This window comes from Phalacrocorax carbo, chromosome 1 (genome assembly GCF_963921805.1).
Source record: "Phalacrocorax carbo chromosome 1, bPhaCar2.1, whole genome shotgun sequence".
Taxonomy (NCBI): Eukaryota; Metazoa; Chordata; class Aves; order Suliformes; family Phalacrocoracidae; genus Phalacrocorax; species Phalacrocorax carbo.
Window position 1 is genome coordinate 208,857,104 of NC_087513.1, and position 22,294 is coordinate 208,879,397.

The window sequence follows — 22,294 nt, forward strand, 5'->3', positions numbered from 1 at the left end:
CAATGCAAAAATCTCATTTAAAAAAAATTGGGAAGTACTGCCAGGAAAGATTAAGAGAACCCATCCCAGATTACATTTTGACATGGTACGTAGGCTACCAACAGTGGAAGATATAGATCAGGTAGTCTTCAGTCAGAGGAAACTGAGACTGCATTTCCAACGTCCTTTCTAGGGATCATAATGAGACAACATTACCTGCAGTTAGGGGAATAAAGGTCCAATAATTAGCTTTTTTTTCCCAGAGGAAAAACATTCAGAAAAAATGATCTTTCTTTCAAAGACTTGATGTGACAGAAATCACATTTTTTCCTCTAAGTCTAAGCTAACAATTAAAAAACAATAAACAAAATAGACATGTCACTTGCATGTTTACTTAATCAAATCTAACTGCAAAATTATGCCTTTTTTTCTTTCTTTCTCTATTGCCTTTGTTATTATCCTTCCACCCAGTCCAGAATTTTTAGTTTAAGTATGACAAGGTGAGTCTCTTTCTTTTCCCAAATTTCTAGCCAAGTCAACAATATCTTTAGAAACCTTTGCAATGTTTCTGTATCCTAGCTGGCATCTTCAACATTGTCCTGTTCAAAGTAATTTGCAAGTTTCATCAAGGTTGTTTGTTCCCTCTTCAGATCATTACAGAAGAAGCTACATGTGATAGATGACAGTGTTTAGCACATAGCATGAGGCCATCATCTTTGCACTTGAACATATCACAGTCAAAAAGAGTTTCAGATCCTCTGAACATTTTGCTATCTGCTCTTTGGCCAAAAGTGTTCTACTCCATGTCTTTCTGGAAGAGCCCACCACTCTAGAAGAACTGCGTATATTTTTAGATGCCCCCTTAGGCAAAACTTATCTGCAGCATTGCTGTCTGTAAGCATATTGCTGATAGCTTTCCTTCCAACACCTAAGAAAACAATGGCAGTATGTAAAGCAACAGCAGTGCCCAAAGCACATTTCCTTTACTGTCTGCTGATTAAAGGGCACTTGACAGGGAGATCCAGCTAAACGAGCACAGACTGATCTTCCTGAATGCTCTGAACATTCATTAATCTGCCATGCCAAGTGCCAATGCTGATCCTGCAGAAGCTGAAACTTGCAATGTAATGTCAACCATCCTATAGGATCAGCTCCCCATCGCTCCATCCCTCCCTGAGACGTTGGCATTCAGGCTACGGAGAGCCTTCTTGAAGAAAATACATTTGCTCATGAAAATATGGCATGGCTCCAAACATGCTGAAAGTAAATATTATTCCAAAAGGGAACAAAGAGACATCAAGTCTAACACTGCTGTTCTCTTACTAATATAATGGTGTAATAAGTAGTAATGGGGTGGAGGAGGACTCTCTTAATAGTCATTTGATGGCCTGTGTGAAACAGCCTGGCAACTTCAGTCCATGCCCAGATAGATTAATTTGCCCACTTATTCCATTGCCTGAAGGCAGAACTCTCTGGGGTTTCTTTCAGTACTGTTTTCTTTGCAGCAGATGAGTGTGCTATAGAAATGTTTTGTTACTCTGGTGTTGGATCAGTCAATTAGATACTTTAGAGGAAAATATTTAATAAAACTATAAAAAAGATGTCAGGAATTTGAGTTCAAAATTTCCCCTAAACGACTATTCTACATTTACTATAATTTTTCTAGTTTATTTTCCATTCATTACATCATGGATTACATAAACAGCCCAACAGCCCTTCCCCCCCCAAAAAAAATAGATCGAAAAAGATAAAAATGGAGGCTAGGGACCGATCTTGTTATAGGCAGAGGACCAGAAACTTAAAGAAAGTCCTAAATAGTCAAAAGATCAAACTATATTCAGCTACAGCTGTTGTCTCCCAGAAAGACTTCAGGCTAGATGCAGTAAGGAGTGTATCTATCTCAGAAGCATGTATCGCAAAACCTGTACTTTTAGGTTCCTGATCCTTCTTATGTGATACCTAGCTTTGTGTTCGGTACCCAAGCTCTCTATGTAATATCTGAATAGGGCAATATACTTCAACATGTGGTTCAGAAAATCTTTGTGTTAAGTCGCACAAGAGAACACGGCAGATACAGATCACGACATCGTTAAGTACTACTGTTCATTTGGTTTCTAGTCTGAATCTTATCCTGAAAATAGACTTCTGTTTCCTCTTAAGACATGGGTAGAAGAGGAGGCCAGCTTTTTTATATCATAGGCTAGTAACTACAGTATGCTCCCAGGGTATACTGAAAACTTAGGTCTCATTCCCTCCTTAGCCTGAGTGTGTCCAATCTCATTCAGTGTCCGAAACAGTGCCATACTCATCAGTGTATAACCTATTTTTCTTGGAAAGAAGGTGGAAAAGACAGAATACAAAAGAAGTGAGACCACAATCTATCCATCTTATTAAAATGATCTTTCTGGTGAAAAAATAATTCAGGATGTATGACTCATTAGATGTAGAGACATCTTACACGTACTTGGAGACTTGAATGTGAAGAAGACTTGATAAATAGTGACATTTTCAAATCTAGGCAGCAGTTGCTTAAGGATTTTAGGATTACATTTTGTTCAAGTACCTAAATTCTGACTGTCATACTAAAATAAGTAAATGCTAAAATAAGTGAAGAAGAATTCAGAAATTATAGAAATTTCTAGAGATTAGATAATGATAAATGCTCCAAATATTTGGTTTATCTACCTTGCTGAATTGATTGAAACAGTGTTGAAGACTTTAATATTTCTCCTGGAGAAATTTGTCATACATATAAGGTTCCAACAAACTGAAATGAGGTAACACTACCTATCTTGAAAAGTGAGGAGAGAGCTCAGCCAACCTAATTTCACTTCTGCAACAAAAAAACAATTGTTCACAAGAAATGGCAATTTCCTTCTGGTGTCATACAGAAAGGACAGTGTGTATTCGTCAAAAATAAATCGTATCAAGCCAACCTAGTACCCAGTGTGAGGAATGAGTGTATCTTAAAATCATTAATTTTTTAATTATCACACATGAACAATCTTATAAGAATATATTAATCTAGACTTCCCTCTGTTAGGTGCACAACTGACTTTAAAACTTTTTTCAGACTGTATTTTTCACTTGTTAGCTTTCTAACAGGAGAGAGAAGCTCAGTGGTCTACTTAGAGATCTGCCTTGAATCCATGTTCAACTGATATTTCCAACGCTGATTTGAATGATGATAAACAGAGTATGGTTATTAAATCTGGAAACAGTGCCACGCTGGACAAAGCTGCTCCTATAACAGAATAATCTGTCGCTTAAATACTGGATGAGGAATGATAAACTGAGCAGCAGTTCTGCAGAATATTAAAATGGATCACAAGATAAACTTGAGTCAATAGTGTCATTCTGTTGTTAAAAAAGCTAAATATCATACTGAAAGTATACAAAGAGGTAATACATTTTAGAGATATGAAATAGTCTTTCAGTTCTACCCTGCTCAGGCAAGGTACAATATGGAAAAGTACCATATCTCCACTGCACATTATCCTGGATGGACAAAATAAACTAATGGGAGATCAACTACAAGAAAACCAGGAATATGAAAAGAAGTGTAGAAAACAGGGTCATCAGATTAAAACTGGACTTGTTTAGTCTTAAAGAAAAGAAAATTAAGTGGAGGCTTAGTGGTTGTCTTCAAAGCTGTAAAGGACTTCTGAAAACATAAATTTGAGAAGCTGTTCTCATATCTGATAGGACAAGATATAATAGGCTTGAAAGAGAACATAGAAGAAGAGATTAAGAACTAGGGAAGGGGAACTTATGAAAAGACCTGTTTGGCTCGGGACAGATTGTTCAAGGCAGCCAGGAAACTCCACCATTGTAAAAAGCTTCTAAAACAAAAAATATTATTTAATTATTTAATAACTAACTATTCTTTTGCCCTAGGGCAGCTTAGTCTGAAATTCAGGAGATCATATTCTTGCCTTCAACCCTTGCCTATTACTATTTTTTTCCTTCTTTAGTTTCTGCATCCAAAAGCAGAGGATGGTAGTGTCCAGCTTGTTAGTACCCTCTGAAGTTACAATTTGAAAACCACCTGTACCCCTAACATATTCAAATGCATTTTTCAAATATTCTTCTTAGATGCAATCTAGTGTTATCTGCCAAGAGGAAACAAGTAACCAGCGTATTCCTAGAATGAGACTATATCCAAGAAAGTAATTAGTCACACAGTACAGGCCTTCTCATCCTACACAGGATACTCTAAGAATGATTAATATGCCCCAAGAAACTTCATATAATCCCCTTCAAAATCTTTTGACAAGTACTCCTGGGAAATGCAGTTGCAGTTCTGCCTTCCAGTTGTTATTCTAAATATTAATGCATTCCTGACAGACCTTGCTGCTTTCAGAGTTCAGACTGGGAGAGTCACAAAACCCACTCTTGTCCCAAATGAATGTGCTGAATATGAATGTACATGTTAGTTAAAGTGAAGTTAAGGTGCTCTCTTTGGAGTAGCCTTGTCATCATCTACAATCACTGTGGGAAATATTAGATGTTATTATTAAAACAGATGTTAGTCATACAGAAGTGGTTACTGCTATAATAAATATGACGTGGTTATTGTTACAACTTAGCAAATGTGAATTTTTGTGAGGCAAAGCTACCAGGTGTTGTTCAGTCTGTTTAACATAAATGTGGGGCTCATTACTGTAGTTACCTGAGCTTCTCTGAATCTATAATACATTTATTCTTGCAACACCACAGTCAGAAAAACATTTTTACCTCCATTTCACAGCTGAAGAGGTAGGGCAGAAAGAGAGGCACTTACCAGAAAACCCATAAGGTTAATTGAAGGCCTTCAGAGCCTATCTAATCCCTGAATTATGCTTCTTTCTGCTGGGTGACTTCTGGTGGTGCTCATCTACTGCAACAGCTGAATAAGACATCAAGTGTATTTCAGAAAAGACCAGTCATGAACCATAGGAGAGTTAAGAATTAATATTACATGAAGGTATGTTCCAGGTTTTAAATATACAGAAGCGTATATTGTTGTTCACTTGTAGAATGGGCCAACTCTTTTGAGAAATGTAATAATTAATAGCCTAAGCCAGAACTGACACTGGGTCCAAATATTAGTGAAGAAACCCCAGGCAAGCTGCATTCCTTGAGAATTCACTACGCCCCCAATGAAGAATACAGGATCATAGACCAAAGTGTTCCCACTGCAAAGCCCTCTCCTTCCTAACACAGCGTTTGTCTCCTGAAAGGAACAGCCTCTGGTCCAATAATGTCAGTCTCACGTCCCCTCATTTCTATCTGAAAACCAAACAAAAAACTGAAAACTATAACTCTAAATAAAAATCAAAGAAAAGTTAGAGTATCCCTGGAGTCCGCTAGGAATTGTGCTTTCATTAATGGTTTCATTCTGAAATGTCTTAGAGTCAGGTAGATAGAAAGAGCTATTTCACAAACAGAAAGTATAGAAAAATTTTAATCTCTCCAGTCTGAAAACAAGGAGAGCAGGCAGAGATGGCAGCATGTTTCTGTAAAAGCTGTCAAGCTAAAAATCCTTTAGCAGACATTAGCATCACAGAGGACTTCAAACATTGCTCAGTGGACAAGGCCGCAGAGCTGCAGACATGCCAGTTAGCAGGATGGATCAAAGGGATTGTACAGAAAAGGCTGTTTCCAGACTGTTCCCTGTTCTCACATAACAGCAGTGTTTAAATGAGTCTCTTTTTTTAAGTTATGAAGTGATAATTTATAAATAAACAGAATTGAGGTGCACTAAAATGTGAAACTAGGTCATTATTTTCTTAAGAGGAATGAATTTATTATTTCAAAATAGCCAAGAGAAGATGAGAAAGAGAAGAGAAACTTTGCTATCAAAGTGATACTTCTGAGCTCTCTCAGATGAGGAGATGATGAACAGATATATTTAATTTAATTAAGTGCAGTTATGGTTTGTGCATATTGTATATTACCTCACTAAATAATTTAAATATTATTTATTTTTAAAAAGATCTAATGAATGGAGCTGGTCTAAAAACCTTCGAATGAAAACTTCTGGCCAGAAAATACTTAGTAGATGAAACTTAAAAACCTCACAGAAAAGAGTTTAATTAATTTCTTAATTAAACATGCTGAATTTATTTTTGAATGTAAAAATATTTCAGTTAATTATTTTTGAAATAAAAATAAACTCATTTCCTGATTCAGAATGCATAGGTAGTTTTCTTAAATTAATCACTGAGTGAAGTTTTGCCCTGTGCTGCTCCTTTGCTGTTTTCTAGTTCTCTGGTACCTCTCCAAGCTCGGCCAACATTGTCTGGCTGCTTTGCTTGAGTAGTCGTTTCTTTGTAGAAACCTTTCCTCAACATGATCACTTGGTTCTGTGTGAGGAGCAACAGATAAACCTTCTTGAACAACTCCTGCCAAAGAGCATAACATCACAGGAAAACAAGAAAACAACTCTTGTGTGAAAACTAATTGCGTATAACAGGCCATATTTTAGTCCAGAGGTCTTCCATCCTGGCTGCGTGCTGTGCCGTGCCACAGCTCTGCAGTGCCTGTATGAAGAACTTCATGATGGCTGTTTCAGTGTGCAGCTCAAAGTGAGGCGTGCTGCTGGGAGATATAACGTGGTGTCATGCTGAGGAAAGCCTAGTGGGACTTAGTCTAGGTTGGTGTCCTTTCACCAGAACATCATTTGAGTACTTGTATTCCAAATGTTAGAGATTAGTTTATAAAATAGTATCCTTACAGATGTGTGTGTGCGTGTATATACATATATACAAGAATACTAGAATATATATATAGTTCCATGAAATTCAGACTTTCAGATTGAATATCTTATGAGGAAAGAGCTCAAAGGCCTTGAAGTTGCTATCTAGCACTGAAGATAATTGACCTGGAAAAGCCCAGTCTCTGAGTGATTACTAAGGAAAAGATCGGGTTGGAGATGTTTAAGCAGAATATATATTGAGGAACTATTCTCATGTAAGGTATTTTTTTAATGTGCTGCTTTCAAAATGACCTTTTTATTTTATTTTTTTGTTGTTGTATACATACATGCTTAATATAGAAACTGAAAACCCACTTAATATCATTTAAAGAAAATGCTTTTATCAAATGAAAACAGGTTTGGGGCTTTTTTTTTTCCCTTTTAGCACACATAGGCAACTGCAGAATTTCAGGCACATGTGATTTGATTTCATTTGGTTTATACCCTTTAAAATGAAATAATGCTCTATTGTCCCGCTCTATTTGCAGATGTAACTGTACCAGGAAGGCTGTGATTTTCATGAGGTTACATCAGTGACATGTGGTTGCTCTAGCTGCTCGGAAATCTGGTATTATGTCACTATTTTTAGTAGTGATGAAACTTTGAAAGGCTTATATAGTTACGGCAGTTAAATGTGGACAATATCTAGTAGGTACCAGTAGTATTAGGTACTGTTGGTGTTTTGTCCTGATTAATTTGAATTGTAATATTCAAAGAAAATTCTAACATTTCCATTTGGGAAACTATTGTACTTCCCTGTAGCCTTGACTTTCAGGAAGATCATCCTGGTAATCAACCAACACATTGCCTTTCATAAATATCTTCCGCTACTCCTACAGCCATTTTCAAAATTATACCTACTTAGGGTATTTTTTAGGTATTTCTGGCAAAGTTCATCCTATAAATGCTAATGAAAGCTAGTAAAAAATGAAACTCTGTGTTCCCTGTATTGCTTGCAAAACATCTACTCAGAATTTTAACCTGACTTGGCTTCTTTTCTGTGGCTCGGATACAGCATAGAATATTATTCCATGTTTTGCTCTTCCTTGTCTATAAAAATGATGGTAGCACTTCTGTTTACATAAATATACTTTGTAATAGGTAGGATTATTACCATCTAGATGAATGACATAATGCATTTTTTCAATTTCACCTGAACCTCCTCTTCTCTTATTTTGTGAATTTCCTCTGTATTCTGCCTGAAGCAATTTTACATCCTAAATCTCTCCTGAAGGTTGATTCTCATCTATGTTTACTGAAATTCTTTTATAAACCAAACAATTACCAAATAACAATTTGCATGTGCAGCTAATGATAAAAAAGTTCTTGTATTCAAAAAGAAATGTGCGAAACCCCAAAAATCCTTGGGCAGGAGAAAACATAGTTCATTATTCCATTTGGCTGTAGACAGTTTTTATCTTGTACTGATAACCTTTAGTGTGATAGAGACTCAGTGTATTTTATTTATTATTTTAAGATTAAAAACCTTGTTGCTTTGCTCTGTAGAGCAGATAAGATCTTAGTGGTTTATGTTTAGATAGTTTAATTGGCTCAATTGCTGGACAGGAGGAGCAGCAAGAGCAGCTTGCAGTTTGTCTGACCCTTTTCTATCAGATTGAAGTATTATTATGTACTGTACTATATTAAGCTTCATCTGGAAAAAAAGCACAATCTGTTCTTTTTAAGATTCCTAATAGTTTCTAGTACCAATTCATTGGAAGTGGAACTAACAGATTGTTATAGTTAGACTGTAGGTGGGGACGCATATGCTTGAGTTTTGAACAAAATTCCAACTCCGAAGCAGGGATAAGTCTTTTGCATGATGATGTAATAGGGTTTTTTTAAATATGCAGAGACATATGGGAGTAGCTTTTGGACTGGGCTTAGGGCCAAACGTTCAGGTAGGCAACATGCACAATTCAAGCTGGCATTTTAAAAGGACCCAGCTGCCAGTTGTTGCCATGAGTATAGGACGTATTTACAAAAGCTATCAACAGTTAGCAGCTCTGATTATGCCACCAACAGACCAACTTTCAAGAGGAGTTGAGCATCTAGTAAAAAATTTTGATACCTCCTCCAGCAGAACCAGTCACAATATAGAGGTGCTGGTTTCCAAATATGGAAATGGAGATGGAGTTTGGTGAGGGAGGAGGATCTGAAGTGACCGTGCTTCCAGCTTGGGTTGTTTGCTGAGCCTTTTCTGCTGAACTGGGACTAGCCAAGCAGAAGTAAATCAATCCCTCCCTTCTGCTTAACTTTTCCTTAGGATCTTTCTTTAAATTTAGAAGTAGAAATAAAATAGCTACATGGATAGATTGCCAGGACATAGGCAGCTTCCATCACAGGGGACTCACAGAAGATGTTGCTTTAATTCCAACACAGGGCTTCTGAATTAATTTTCACTTAGAAGTGAAACTACAAACTCCTTCTCAGAGTCAGCCTCCATAAGTCCTCACCTTGTCAATCTACGTGTGCAAGCCCAAAAGTCCCTGTATCCTTCCCTTTGTGTCATAGACCTGGCTGAAGAGTGGGAACTGCCCAGTCAGTAGGAACTTGCTCTTGCTGTGGCAGTTTCAATAGTATGGAAATGCCACTGTTCAAGAACAAAATGTCCATGAGGAGCCCAGTTCCATACAGAAAGCATGGAGATGCTCTTCCACTGTGAACTTCACATCCCATCCTCAGGGAAACGATGTAATGTAGCTTACCCAGTTTCCACTCCCATTCCCTCACTGCTACATGTATACCTTCATGCACATACAGGTTTTCCACAGAAAGAAAGATAACTGAAGAAATTCTTCCCCATATGTGGTACAAAGGTGTTCAGCAGAAAATAATTTATTTTTCCATCAAGGAGTGTTCATTATCCCCACAGTATAGTTCAAATTAAATATACATACCTCATCAAACCTCTTGCACAACAGGGGAATTCACTATGAATAATTAATTAAATAGAGTTTAATCAGCAATGATCATGACAAGAGATCCACTGGTGTATTTGTATGAGCATCTTGAAGCAAAGCTGCTTTCTGTTTCCATCAAATCTCCCTTGAGCTCATGACATACAGCTACAGTTTTCCCAGTTGGAGAACTCAGTCACTCTCAGAATTGGACTGCCAGGATGTTTTTTCCTCCAAGTGTTAAGAACATAACACTTTGCTAAGCAGCCTTGGTAGTTTAATATACTTCCTCTCATTCTGGATGACGCATTGTTTTCTGTATGGTTTCACAAAATCTCACTGTCTTGATACATGACGAGACCATGGCATTTGTGCCAGAGCAATCCTTATTTGACTGGAAAGGAGTTAATGCACTTCATGTTCATTGCAAGACCTACTATTTTTCAGTACTGTAATTAAACCTATTCTTGGCTTTATAGCAAGCCCCAGGGTAACAGTTTGTATGTTTATAACACTTTCAAACAAAGACTGCACTATCTGGAACATTGAGAGATCCAGTTCTGTAAGTCAATTAGACCTGGCTGTGAATTTTCCATTGACAGTCTTTTGACTGAAAATGAAGTCTTCAGAATGTCAATCTCTATGAGATATACTATGGAACTCCTTTTCCTCCAACTTCCATCTTCTATGATAAAGTTTGATACGATTTTTTTCCCTTTTTATTTTCTGTTAGGAAAAATGAAACAGAACATTTAATCTTGATCCACATTGACCTAAAGGAGAATAATTTTAAACAAAGTAGTGTATTTCCTATCAAACAGTTTAATTTTATTTTAGATGGCCCCAGGACCCGGTGGGAGTTATATGTGACTGACCCCCATTTTTCCTTCAGACTGACTTCTGGGGCTATAATATATTTTTCATGAGGCACCACATTTTTGACTTCTAGCTGAACTGTTTCTGCATCTCATGGGAATCACTTGAAGCTCATGTATTACAGGAAACAGTTTGCCCTAAGAGCATGACACATGGGGAAGCGCTGGGCATCTGATTTACAACTCCCAGGAAGTACTGCAACAACAGCATTTAAAAATCCTATGACATTTCATCCAGGCAACAATTTGCATAGTAATGGCTTTTCCATCAGACCTGATCACAGCAGGGAGGGAAGTGAAATTCATATTAACTAAGGGGATCTGCATTCAGGCTGCTGTTCTGGTTGGGTACAATTTGGAAATTTCAAGGTCTCAGAGATTCATTCCTGATGTGAAATGAAGGTAATGGTATTTCCCCTCTTCTGCTCTTTGTCTTTTTTGGCTATTCAGATGGTAAGATCTTCAGCCTGGAGACAATGTTTTTCACATTCATAGATGGTGCTGAGCTTAATACAGCATCTAAAGTCTAGCACCAGAGTGACAGGGGTGATCCTCTAGGCGGGCAAGCTGAAGGCTTGGTGGCTCCAATGTCCAGGGTCACAAAACCAGGTGACAGCCCAAATCCAGTTGTCTGGTTCTCAGTGCTTCACATGCATTTTCACTGTCAGTGCTCTTATATACCTGTAACTATGCTGGTAAAAGAAAGCCTTTTCCTTACTAATTCTTCTGTTTGCAAACTAACAGAAATAAGTGAAGGATGAGCAGTTCGTGGCAACACCATTACTTTAATACTCTCAGTCTTATTAATTTACTGACTGTGTTTCTGTGGAATGTTACTGAGGGGTTAAGGCAATACTTTGGAGGAAGATTTCCTGCCTCTAAGTCTTTCTTATTCAAATGAGACATGAAACAGATTTAGACAGCCAGATGGAGGAGCACAGGGAACCAGAGAGACAGTCCTGGTCAGGATGATTTGTCAGTGGCATCAGTACACCCACTGTTTAAGCACTATAACTTTTATGTAGGCCAGGCAATGAAGAATTTTCCATGGTGAGACAGAATAAATAACAATAAATGTATCTATTAATATTTATTGTCAGTTTATCCCACAGGGGAAGAATAGATTGAAAGAAAATATGAAGTTTTTCCAGTTGGGTTGGTAAATATTTAATTCAAAACAAAAAACAAGCACAGAAGTACAATTACTCCATCTGTGAGCCTGTGATCTCTGCAACGCTAATCCTCATTTTTGCCACCCATTCTCCCAAGTCATCAGAAGTTTTTTCTTCATAGGATAAGCTTTACCTTTCAGTGTGAATAAAAAATTGTTGCTTTTCAGATTGCATTATGACCACGGACCTGTTGTTATCAGTCATTATTTTGTTTTGGCTATATTTAAAATATTTATTCTGAACATAAATTTTTAGATTTTGTGAAGTAAACCTCAGAGCACTTCACCACATTTAGTCAACTTAAGAGAATCAGAAGAGACTGTGCAATTTATACATACATTGTTGTAAACATTTGGGACCAGATCCTCAAAGGTATTGAGGCACCTAACAACCTTTGATTTCAACAGAGGTGCAGGCTCCTAATCAGAAGTGAGGTTTCTGGAAAATATGTCGATCTTGACTTGAAAAATGGATTAATAAATTAAAATGTTAATGTTATTTTGTTAAGATTGGTACACTGATCTCTATGCAGATAAGGTACATACTCTTTAAAATATTTGCTGTTTCCAAAGCAAGAAAACTTCTGCAAATTTTAATATACGCATATGTGTTTCTGTTTGTATTTAGGAAACTATGGTGAAAGTGGAATGGAAGCTTTCAAAGATATGGCGGCCAAGGAAGGGATCTGCATTGCACATTCCTACAAGATCTATAGCAACGCTGGTGAACAGAGTTTTGACAAGCTGCTGCGAAAGCTTCGGAGCCACCTGCCCAAGGCCAGAGTGGTTGCCTGCTTCTGCGAAGGCATGACTGTGAGAGGGCTCTTAATGGCTATGAGGCGCCTGGGACTTGCTGGAGAATTTTTGCTGCTGGGCAGGTGAGTAATACCACACGATTATAGCCAGCCTCTTTACTGAGAAGGGTAGAAAAATAAGATAGTCCAGACAAACATATGTAAAACACATACTTGTAGTCTCTCCTATACATGCGCATATCTAAAAGATAGAAAGTAACGTCAGCCATGTCATAGTGGCACATACTCTACAAGCACACACATCATTCTCATGACATGCCAGGCGAACGCAAGTCTGCTTGACCAATCTTAATAGAATTGTGTAAGGGAAGGCTGACACAAAACCATTTGATTTGTATCGTCCATTTTGCTCACCGTAGTTTAAAATGCATCGTGTACGTATATGGCCTGAAGCCATTTGAATAACACTGTGTTAAGAATTGCCGATGCGGCTTCTGGGTGGACATGAAATAGATCTTCCCAAAACAAAGTGTGTTAACCATCACCTTTTCTTCCTGAGCCAATGTGCTGTCATGTGCATGCTGCCCTAAAAGCAATATATAGGTAATTCTTTCTCTTACGTGGAGCTCAATGATATCAGCAGTTTCTTCTTTAACCGCCAAGGGGAGAAAGAAAAACTCACTCAGATGTGTTCGCCAAGCTGGAAAAGAGCCTGGACTAGCAGACAGGGAAGTAAAATATATTGATCTTTTAAGATAAATCAGATAATATCTTATTTACTAATAAAGTAATAAAACTAATAACAACCTAATAAATATAAGAGGTAAAGATCAGAGACTTACTGGGATCTTTATATTTGCCACATATTCAACAAATGGACCCTAAATGAGATTAGAAAAATGGTGTCTTGACCACAAAACGGCACATGCCAGAAGTCAGCTAATGTGGCCTGCTGCCTTTCCAGTGCATGATTAGAAGGATGACTTGATCCTGTCCTGAGAATGAACTGTACAGGAACACAAATAAAACAGTGTCAGTGAGACCATCTGTCCTGGTGAGACCTTCAGGAAAACATGTAAGGACTGCAGCTTTGCCCAGCGGTCCTGGGAACTGGGATGCTGCGACTGTCCCACTGGTAGGACAACAGCCTCTGTTCCCAGTCTGCCTTGCTGCACACAGCTGCCCTTTCCCCTTGGGCAAAGGAGAAAGCAAACAGGCAACAACAAGAACTCCTGCCTCTGCCATTACTCTTTGGCATCAGCCTATATTTTGGCAATTTCAGATGTGAATTTCTTAAGTATTTTTTCTCTCTCCAATGGCAGCTGTGACCACCCTTCCTTTCAAATACATTTTATCTGTAGGCTTTTCCATGGACTACCTCAGTCCCTTTCTGGACTGACACCCAAAGAGACCACAGCCCTCAGGGTGAGATTCACCTAGACATATTTAGATGTCTACAATTTAGATACTTCCATATGGACTTGTCATCACGGTCCCCTTTATAGTTAATTGAGAAAAATAGGACCTTCTTAGGTCCCTTGTTTATAACATGGACATTTCAAGTACCTTGGAGAAATCACTTTCTAGAAAAGAGCTTGAACAAAGACTGTCTTGATGACTAGCTTTGGTGGAAAAAACAACTTGCCAGTTTTTTAGAGTAAAGTGAAGCAAATGCCACCTCCACCATCTCTAGCTGAATCTGGTGCCACATGACCTTTGCTGTCTTCTTTTATCCTGTAACAGGAAATTGCCAATTCTCTGCAGCAGCAACCAAATTTAGAAGCACATAACCATCATTTTCAAAAAATATGTTGGCCCTTAACTTCTCCAGACTCCAAGCCATACTTAAATTTGTATGGGATTTGTTTATGTACAACAGTGCTCAATTTAGCCCTCCGAGATGGTTTTATGAATAAGGGCTTCAGGAACTGGTGACTGTGAATAAGAATGGAGCAATACAGCTTAGCTTTTCGGAAAAGTAAGGTCTAGAGAGAACTGGCTTTGGTTTTTTTTCAGTAAAAAATACCTGTTTCTAGCTACAGTGGGAGCTGTTATGCCTAATTATAAGAAAGTTGTTATTCAGTATATGACTTTCATTCAGCAAATTGAAAGTGATAACTTCTCTCAGAAGTCTAAACTGCAAGCTGTTTGAAGTTAAAATCCTCAGTTCTACTGGACCAATTTATGTGTGTCCATGCCTGTGGCAGTACTATAGAATTTTTCTGTGAAAACTATAGCATGAATTGGAAGTGTTTACAGAGAAAGAAAAAGAGAATTGTAGGGAATTTTTATTCTCTCTTTTCTACTTATTAACAGAGATTACAAAGTAATGGCTGAGAAGTGGCTTCTCAGACATTGGTTGACCTGCCCCCGCCCAGTAGCTGCTGGGGACAGATGTAAAATAATTGCGCTTACCTTCACCTGAGTAGGGCGTTTCTATGGCATTTCTATGGCTGCATCTGACACCTGAGGACAGCTAGAGTGATGTATGTCTCTACATATGGCTCTGCACCTGGCAGGTCTCCAGGATCTAGGAGCCTCCCATCTCCTTTCAATAGATTTGGTCAGATTTGGTTTTAAAACCAGCAATGAGCCAGAACTAAAACAGCTAGTTTTGCCTACTGAGGACTTTTGTTTTGCTTTGAATCACCCTTAGTCAGGAGAGTGGACTGTTTTATGTCCCTGCAGTGCAGCAAGACTCATGCAGAGTGTGGGATGTTGTGGAGCAGTTATTTATGTTCCACAAAAATGTTCATTCTCACAAAAATGTTCTTCTGCTGTGGGATGATCTCAAAGCTTCTAAGCAGAGGGGAAAGAAAAAAAGCAAAAGAAAAAGCAGGGAACTTGCAGGAAGGCTTCTTCATGTAGATGGGATGTGAGACAATAGTGTCATTGTCTGTTGATGGTCTGAGTTCCTGTACGGATTTAAAGCTCCCTTTTCCAGAACCCTGATGTGCTGTGTGCTCTCTTGGTTTCAGCTGTTTGGCTCTGTTGTCTACAAATATTTAACTATTGGTCCAGAGCTAGGCTGATTTGTTGGTTCTGTGGAGAACAGCCTAAGGCACTGACCTGGGATGGGTGTGACACCAGGACAACCCAGATCTTACAAGCAGATTATGTTGGGGGTTACTTTGTGCATCATTTATGTATGGGGAAAAGGCATTTAGCAATATTTTGAAATTAATAGATGATTGAGACCACTCAAAGGAGAAAGAGCTATATCTGAAATAAAAGAAGGTTCATGCAACTAATTTCTCTTGTGACGCTACACAAGAAAATGGACTAGGATACTTTCATTCATGCTCTGATCCTAGAGTTGCTCTGAGCTGCCCATTCAACTGAGAAGGATATAAAAGGACACTCCAAATATAGGGAGAGTTCCAGTCACTGAAATGCAATGGGCTAACATGGAAAATTTCATCTACTAATGGATCCTAATCTGTTACCCAACAAATGCATTTTGCCTCCCCCTTTTTCTGTGGAGAATTATTTTATTTCCAAATACACAGAAAGAACTAAAGTCCCAAAGCCACACAGAAGCTTTATGGGAAGCCACAAGAAGTAAATATTTCCACTTCCTCTTAGCTTTATTTATTCCATTTCTGTATTGGGTTTACCCCTAATATTTCCAGTCTGAAGCCTTACAAAAATACTGAGATTTTTTGAGGGCATGGATTTCTCATAACACCTGTTTTATGCTCAGAAAAACAGAAAATGGAGTGGCCAAAGAAAGTATGTATCAAATAAATCACCCGGTAGAGACCCAAGGGGAGGAGAAAAGATATCCTTCAATACACTTCACTCTTGACACACTATGCAGTTCCTGAAATTGCATTGCCTGCCTGTGACAGAGATGAAAGATGGCAAGTCATTAGTGATTGTAGCGTTCCAGAGCTTTTCGATTCATGGAGAACATTTTAAATGCTCAGTAAATATTTACTTCAGGCACCCTGAGGAATTAGACTTAACCTCAAATAAAAAGGTGAGTGTGCTGACTTTCAAGAGTGAAAAAAATGCTATTTTAACCTAACCATTATTCAACTTAATTGATATATGGACACCAGGCTTCATCTGTTTGTCTTTATTGCTTCTGTCATGCACAGGTCATATACCAGGAGTTATCCTTACAGATAAAATTCATTAGAGTATAAATACATTCACATACCAGAATAACTTTGGGACATATTTCAGAAGGAAATATGGAGTATTAATTTTACAGATAAAACCAGCTTTGTTGTACTTGATTTTCAGCTGTTCTTTATTTTACATAATAGTTGGCCCCAATAGCTGAAATTTTGTTTTGTATTGTGTGAACACCTTCATCATCCTCCTCTTGACTACTCGTATCAGATGTTTGAACAAAACCTCTGTGATAACGTTCACCAGTGACAATTTTATCTGATGCCTTTTACCCGCAAGGATTCCAAAACATCTCTCAGGATTACTAAATGTTACAATGCCACTTCACATGATTTTTTATAATAGAATAGAAACTATTATCCACAACTGAAATTACGTATATTGACTGTAACTGTTCTAAATAAAATGAGGTTAGAGAACAGTACTACACTACTGGATAATTTTTTTTCTTTTTTCGCTTGCTGGCACTGTTTTGTCCTATAGCAACTAACACTTTTGAGACGGGACTCGGACATGGTGGTAGTGACAACACTGTCAGGGATTGCTACCAAGAGGCAGTTTGGACACTGGGGTAGAAGAGTGTTAAGGTTTGTAGATGCAGGCCTTGCATGCCTCTTACCTCCAGAGATAATTGTCCCTGGTTTGTTTTATTCAATAGTATAAAAGTAGCCATTGTACAAACCTACAAAGCAAGAGACTGAAATTTTGCAAAGGATTTGTGACTGCAAATACAAGACAGTACGACTTTTCCTACCTTTAGGAGAAAAGAAGGGAAAGGAGAAGGGAAACTAGAGACATATAGAATTAAAATGGCTTGGTCAACATCTCCAGCTTCCAAATGATATTCCAGAGGCAGTATTGATCTGCAAGGAATTACTGGAACTTCCATATGCTTCGTGTTCCAGTATGCGTATTGTGTGTCAAACTTACTTGGGCATTAACTACCTTGTCTGAGTAAAGAGAAGTTAATTAAGATTATCTTGACTTGCATTTGCATAAAATTAAAAAAATTAAACACAGTCAGTAAAAAAATTAACAAAGGTGGAAAGGTTTCCTTAGGTCCTAGTACTGATTCTGATTTTCAGCTGTCCAGCTGGAGAAACACGGCCAAAATTTATCAGTCCAATTTGACCACCACATGGCCATTAGACACTTACTCAGTCAAGGGTTACGGAAATGTTATAAAATTCTGTTTTGTTCACAATAGCTGCAACAGGGATGGGAAATCTAGAACTGCAGGGCATCCCACAGAGTTTTTGTGCTTCCTTGAGGTGCAGTCAGGACTTGATGAATATGTCCTTAATGTCCTTGCAAAGATCAAGAATCACATCCTGCATTTTCAGAATTCACTCTGTCCTGTGATACGCAAAAGGCTGTGCCTCAGGATAAGGGGAACTTGCCATCTTTGGCAGAGCATGTCCAGCTGAAGGTGGATAAAGTGAGGACACCAATCCTAGAAGTGTGATGATCACAAGCAATTCAAGTAATTCTCTGGAATAGGGAAGAAGGCCCCATGAAGCAGTGTCTGTTCTCAGAACAGCATGCGTATTCTCTAGCTTTCACAAATCACCTATCCTAATAAAAGAAAGATATATGCTTAGCTCCCAAGAGGATCATAGAATCATAAAATCATAGAATCAGTAAGGTTGGAAAAGACTGATGAAAAAGATCATCAAGTCCAACCATTAACCCAACGCTATAATGCTTCCTAAACCATGCCCTGAAGTGCCATGTCTACATGCCTTTTAAATACCTCCAGGGATGGCGACTCCACCACCTCTCTGCACAGCCTGTTCCAATGCCTGACCACTCTATCACTGAATAAATTTTTACTAATATCCAATTTAAACATCCCCTGATGCAGCTTGAAATAATTTCCTCTCACCCTATCACTAGTAACTTGGGAGAAGAGACCAACACCCACCTCACTACAGCCTCCTTTCAGGTAGTTGTAGAGAGCGATAAGGTCTCCCCTCAGTCTCCTTTTCTCCAGGCTAAACAACCCCACTTCCCTCAACCTCTCCTTAGAAGACCTGTTCTCCAGACCGTTCACCAGCTTCATTGCCCTTCTCTGGACACGCTCCAGCAACTCAATGTCCTTCTTGTCCTGAGGGGCCCAAAACTGAACACAGGATTCGAGATGTGGCCTCACCAGTGCCGAGTACAGGGGCACCATCACCTCCCTGCTCCTGCTGGCCACACTATTGCTGATACAAGCCAGGATGCTGTTGACCTTCTTGCCCACCTGGGCACACTGCTGGGATCATGTTCAGCCGTCTGTCAATCAACACCCTCAGGTCCCTCTCCGCCAGGCAGCTTTCCAGCCACTCTTCCCCAAGCCTGTAGTGTTGCCTGGGGTTATTATGACCCAAGTGCAGGACCCGGCACTTGGCCTCGTTAAACTTCACAAAATTGGCCTTGGCCCATCCATCCAGCCTGTCCAGGTCCCTCTGCAGAGCCTTCCTACCCTTGAGCAGATCAACACTCCTGCCCAGCTTGGTGTCGTCGCAAACTTACTGAGGGTGCACTCAATCCCCTCATCCAGATCATTGATAAAGATAGCAAATAGAACTGGCCCCAACTCTGAGCTCTGGGGAACCCTGCTCATGACTAGCCACGAACTGGATTTAGCTCCATTCACCACCATTCTTTGGGCTCGGGCATCTAGCCAGATTTTTACCCAGTGAAGAGTTCACCTGTCCAAGGCATGAGCCAGATGGATTGGAGTAATCTGTTATTGATTCTGAAGGTCACAGATGTTGCAGCAAAAAGAGCTAAGTAGAAGATGAGTAGTAGAGATGAATATAAGGAGGGAGAATAAAATGTGGACAACCATTAGTTCCAGGAAATCCCAAAAATAATTTGGCTTATAGGAAAGCCAGCAATATATGAAGAAAATCTGGTTAGCAACCAAAAAGGGTAACTATTGCTGAAGGAAAATTAAAGCAAGATAGATGATCTGGGTGAAATTAATTATTTTCAATAATTTAAAAAGAGGTCTTTTGTGATATTTGTAAAAGTGTCTGTTGGATGAAGAAAGGTCTCACTGCAGAGGATGTAATAATTTCCCTCCTCAAAGTATGCTGTATGGTATCAGCTAACATGCCTTCTTCTGTGTTTGTACAAGTCCACTGGCAGAGAAGTTCCTGTAAAATAAATGAGGATATGAAATTTTGCAGACCTGAAATATTGTCTAAATTCACTTTTGGCTATTTCTGCTGCTTCAGGGAAAAATTAATCAGCGAAAATTATTCTGTCTAAAATAGTTCTAACTGGATAATCTTTGAAAAAAAATGTGGAAGCTAAATGTAATATAAGTGTACAAATCTCTTCTCTGGGGACAGAATAAGCAGGTGAAAAAATACTTTCAGAGTATAATCATGCAAGCCCAGCCTGTATAAGGAGTCTGATCACTGTTCTTGTGTTCATGGTAGATAGGAACCTGTTACAGTCTTACCTGAATGCTATTTCCTCTGAGGCAAATGTCTGCTGCCCACTTATTTCACAGAATCACAGAATCACAGAATGGCAGGGGTTGGAAGGGACCTCTGGAGATCATCCCGTCCCACCCCCCTGCTTGAGCAGGCACACCCAGAGCAGGGGGCACAGGAACGTGTCCAGGCGGGGTGTGAATGTCTCCAGGGAAGGGACCCCACAGCCCCCCTGGGCAGCCTGTGCCCCTGCTCTGGCACCCACACAGGGAAGGAGTTTTTCATCCTATTCAGGTGGAACTTCCCGTGTTCCAACTTGTGCCCATTGCCCTTGTCCTGTCACTGGGAACCACTGAAAAAGTCCCATCCCGTCCTCCTGACACCCACCCTGAAGATATTTATAAGCATATCTCTCAGTTCTCTTGTTCAGGCACCAGTGTGTAGCCCAAGGAAGCAACTATTGTATTATACCTAGTAATTAAATGCACTGTAATTAACAACACTAAGTCAGAATCTTCATTGCCACCCAAAAGACAAAGAACTTAAAAGTAAAACAAAGGTTTGCTTTTCTAGAGCTGTAAAAGAGATCAGGGAAGTGAAAAGCTGTCTTCCTTCCTATATCCAAAGAGTGTCCTTAGAGGTAAAGCAGACTAGAGGCTAAAGAACAACTTAGCTTTTAAAAGGAGTTTTGTGGTCTCCATTTACCTGGCAGTCTTGGAGCTCAGAGACCCTCAAGGTGAGCAATAGTAGCCCCCAGCTGTTTCCTGCTCCAGAGGTCTACAGTAGAGTGCCTGGCCAAGGCCATTTGTGTAATTACTGAAAGAAACACCATTTTCTTCCTGTGGTATGAATCACAAATGATTAACATGAGTAAGGACGCCACAAGCTATGCTTGAGAATTTTAGGGAGATGGGTGAGGCAAACTTCTACACTGAAAGCAAATCAATCACCTGATTTTCTTAATCATCTTCTCTCTCTTTAAAATCCCCCCCGTTTTTTTTATCTCTCTGACCTGTTTCTAATAAACATTGCACCTTGCAGTCCAATTTCACAGTCACTAATATGGATGGAGGTAGTGGGGAATGGGAGTAACCTCTAAGCATGTTTGTAAGAATGTCTTCATTTTGCCCTTACAGGAATGCTGTAACTTCCCTGGGGGGTGTGTGGGTGTGACATGGTTTCAAACAAACATCAGATAATTTCCTAGTGTGCATATTGGCAAGTGAGCACACCTATTTATGTCAATAACTGATACATACGTCTCTGAGAAGAAATTCAGGTCCTACACGTCTGAAAACATAACATTAGAAAATAAACATGGCTGTACCAAGTCAGATCAAAGGTCGACCAAATCAGTGTGTTTTTTTCTGGAAGTGACCAACAGCAAATGAGTGGCAAAAAGTGACACCAGGCCTGGATGGAATAAAGTTCTCCTGGAGCATTCTTAAATCAGGAACCTCCTAAATCAAAGTAGGTGTCTTTGTAAGGGAAGCCCTTTTGCAGTGCACTGCCTTGAGTAAAGAGGGACAGAAGAGGCAGATAATGAATGCAGAGCTTAGTCCTAGGAGATAATGAGCTTTAATACTAGTACTTGCACTCTATTTATTAGTGATTTTGCATGTGTCATTACATTTATATGTCTTAGTTTTTCTCTGTAAGTCTCTTTCATGACTACTTTAGGCAGTGAGCAATCAGGCTAGGAGCTGTATTTTACTATGTACCTGTGTTGTCCTTTGGACTATGAAGTTCCAAGCTCTTTTGATTATTCAAGTACTACCATAATACAACATGATTTTAGTGACCTCAATAGGAAACAATTAGTTGACATTAGTAATGAATATATCCTTCTCATGACATGACAAATCATGAGTCTGCCCAATTAATTATTTACTTCCTGAAGGATCAGAACTTTCTTATCTAATACTGGCATTAACAACCAAGGAAAGGTAGCTTTGCCAGTCAATACACTTGAGTAGAGTTGTGCCTTAGCACTGCAGAAAATGACCCTGGCTGGGAACTCAGGATGTCATTCAAGGCTTTCACTTCTGCACTGCAGTATTGTCTCTACCTAATTCATGCTTGAACCACCTTTGGATGGATCTGCTTACAGTCTTTCAAAGATAAAAACTCCACAGCCTCCTCAGGCAGCTGTTTCTTATGCTTAACTACTCCTTATACTCTTACTAATGTCTAATGTAGGTTTTTAAACTGTTTTTTTAAGTCTGTTACTTCTTATCCTATTCACGTGAACTAAGAAAGCACTTAATTCCCTGCCTTTCTAAGACTACTATTTATATATTTGAA

General features: G+C 39.0%; 1 protein-coding gene across 2 annotated transcripts in view; it reads left to right on the forward strand.

Moving 5' to 3' along the window:
- The window catches only part of GRM5 (glutamate metabotropic receptor 5), a 283,397-nt gene that overhangs the window by 114,957 nt on the left and 146,146 nt on the right, over nucleotides 1-22,294 (forward strand). For both annotated transcript variants that reach the window (XM_064441396.1, XM_064441395.1), the window contains exon 3: nucleotides 12,293-12,542. In XM_064441396.1, the coding sequence (XP_064297466.1) occupies nucleotides 12,293-12,542 (250 nt within the window). The remainder of the gene's footprint in view (nucleotides 1-12,292; nucleotides 12,543-22,294) is intronic.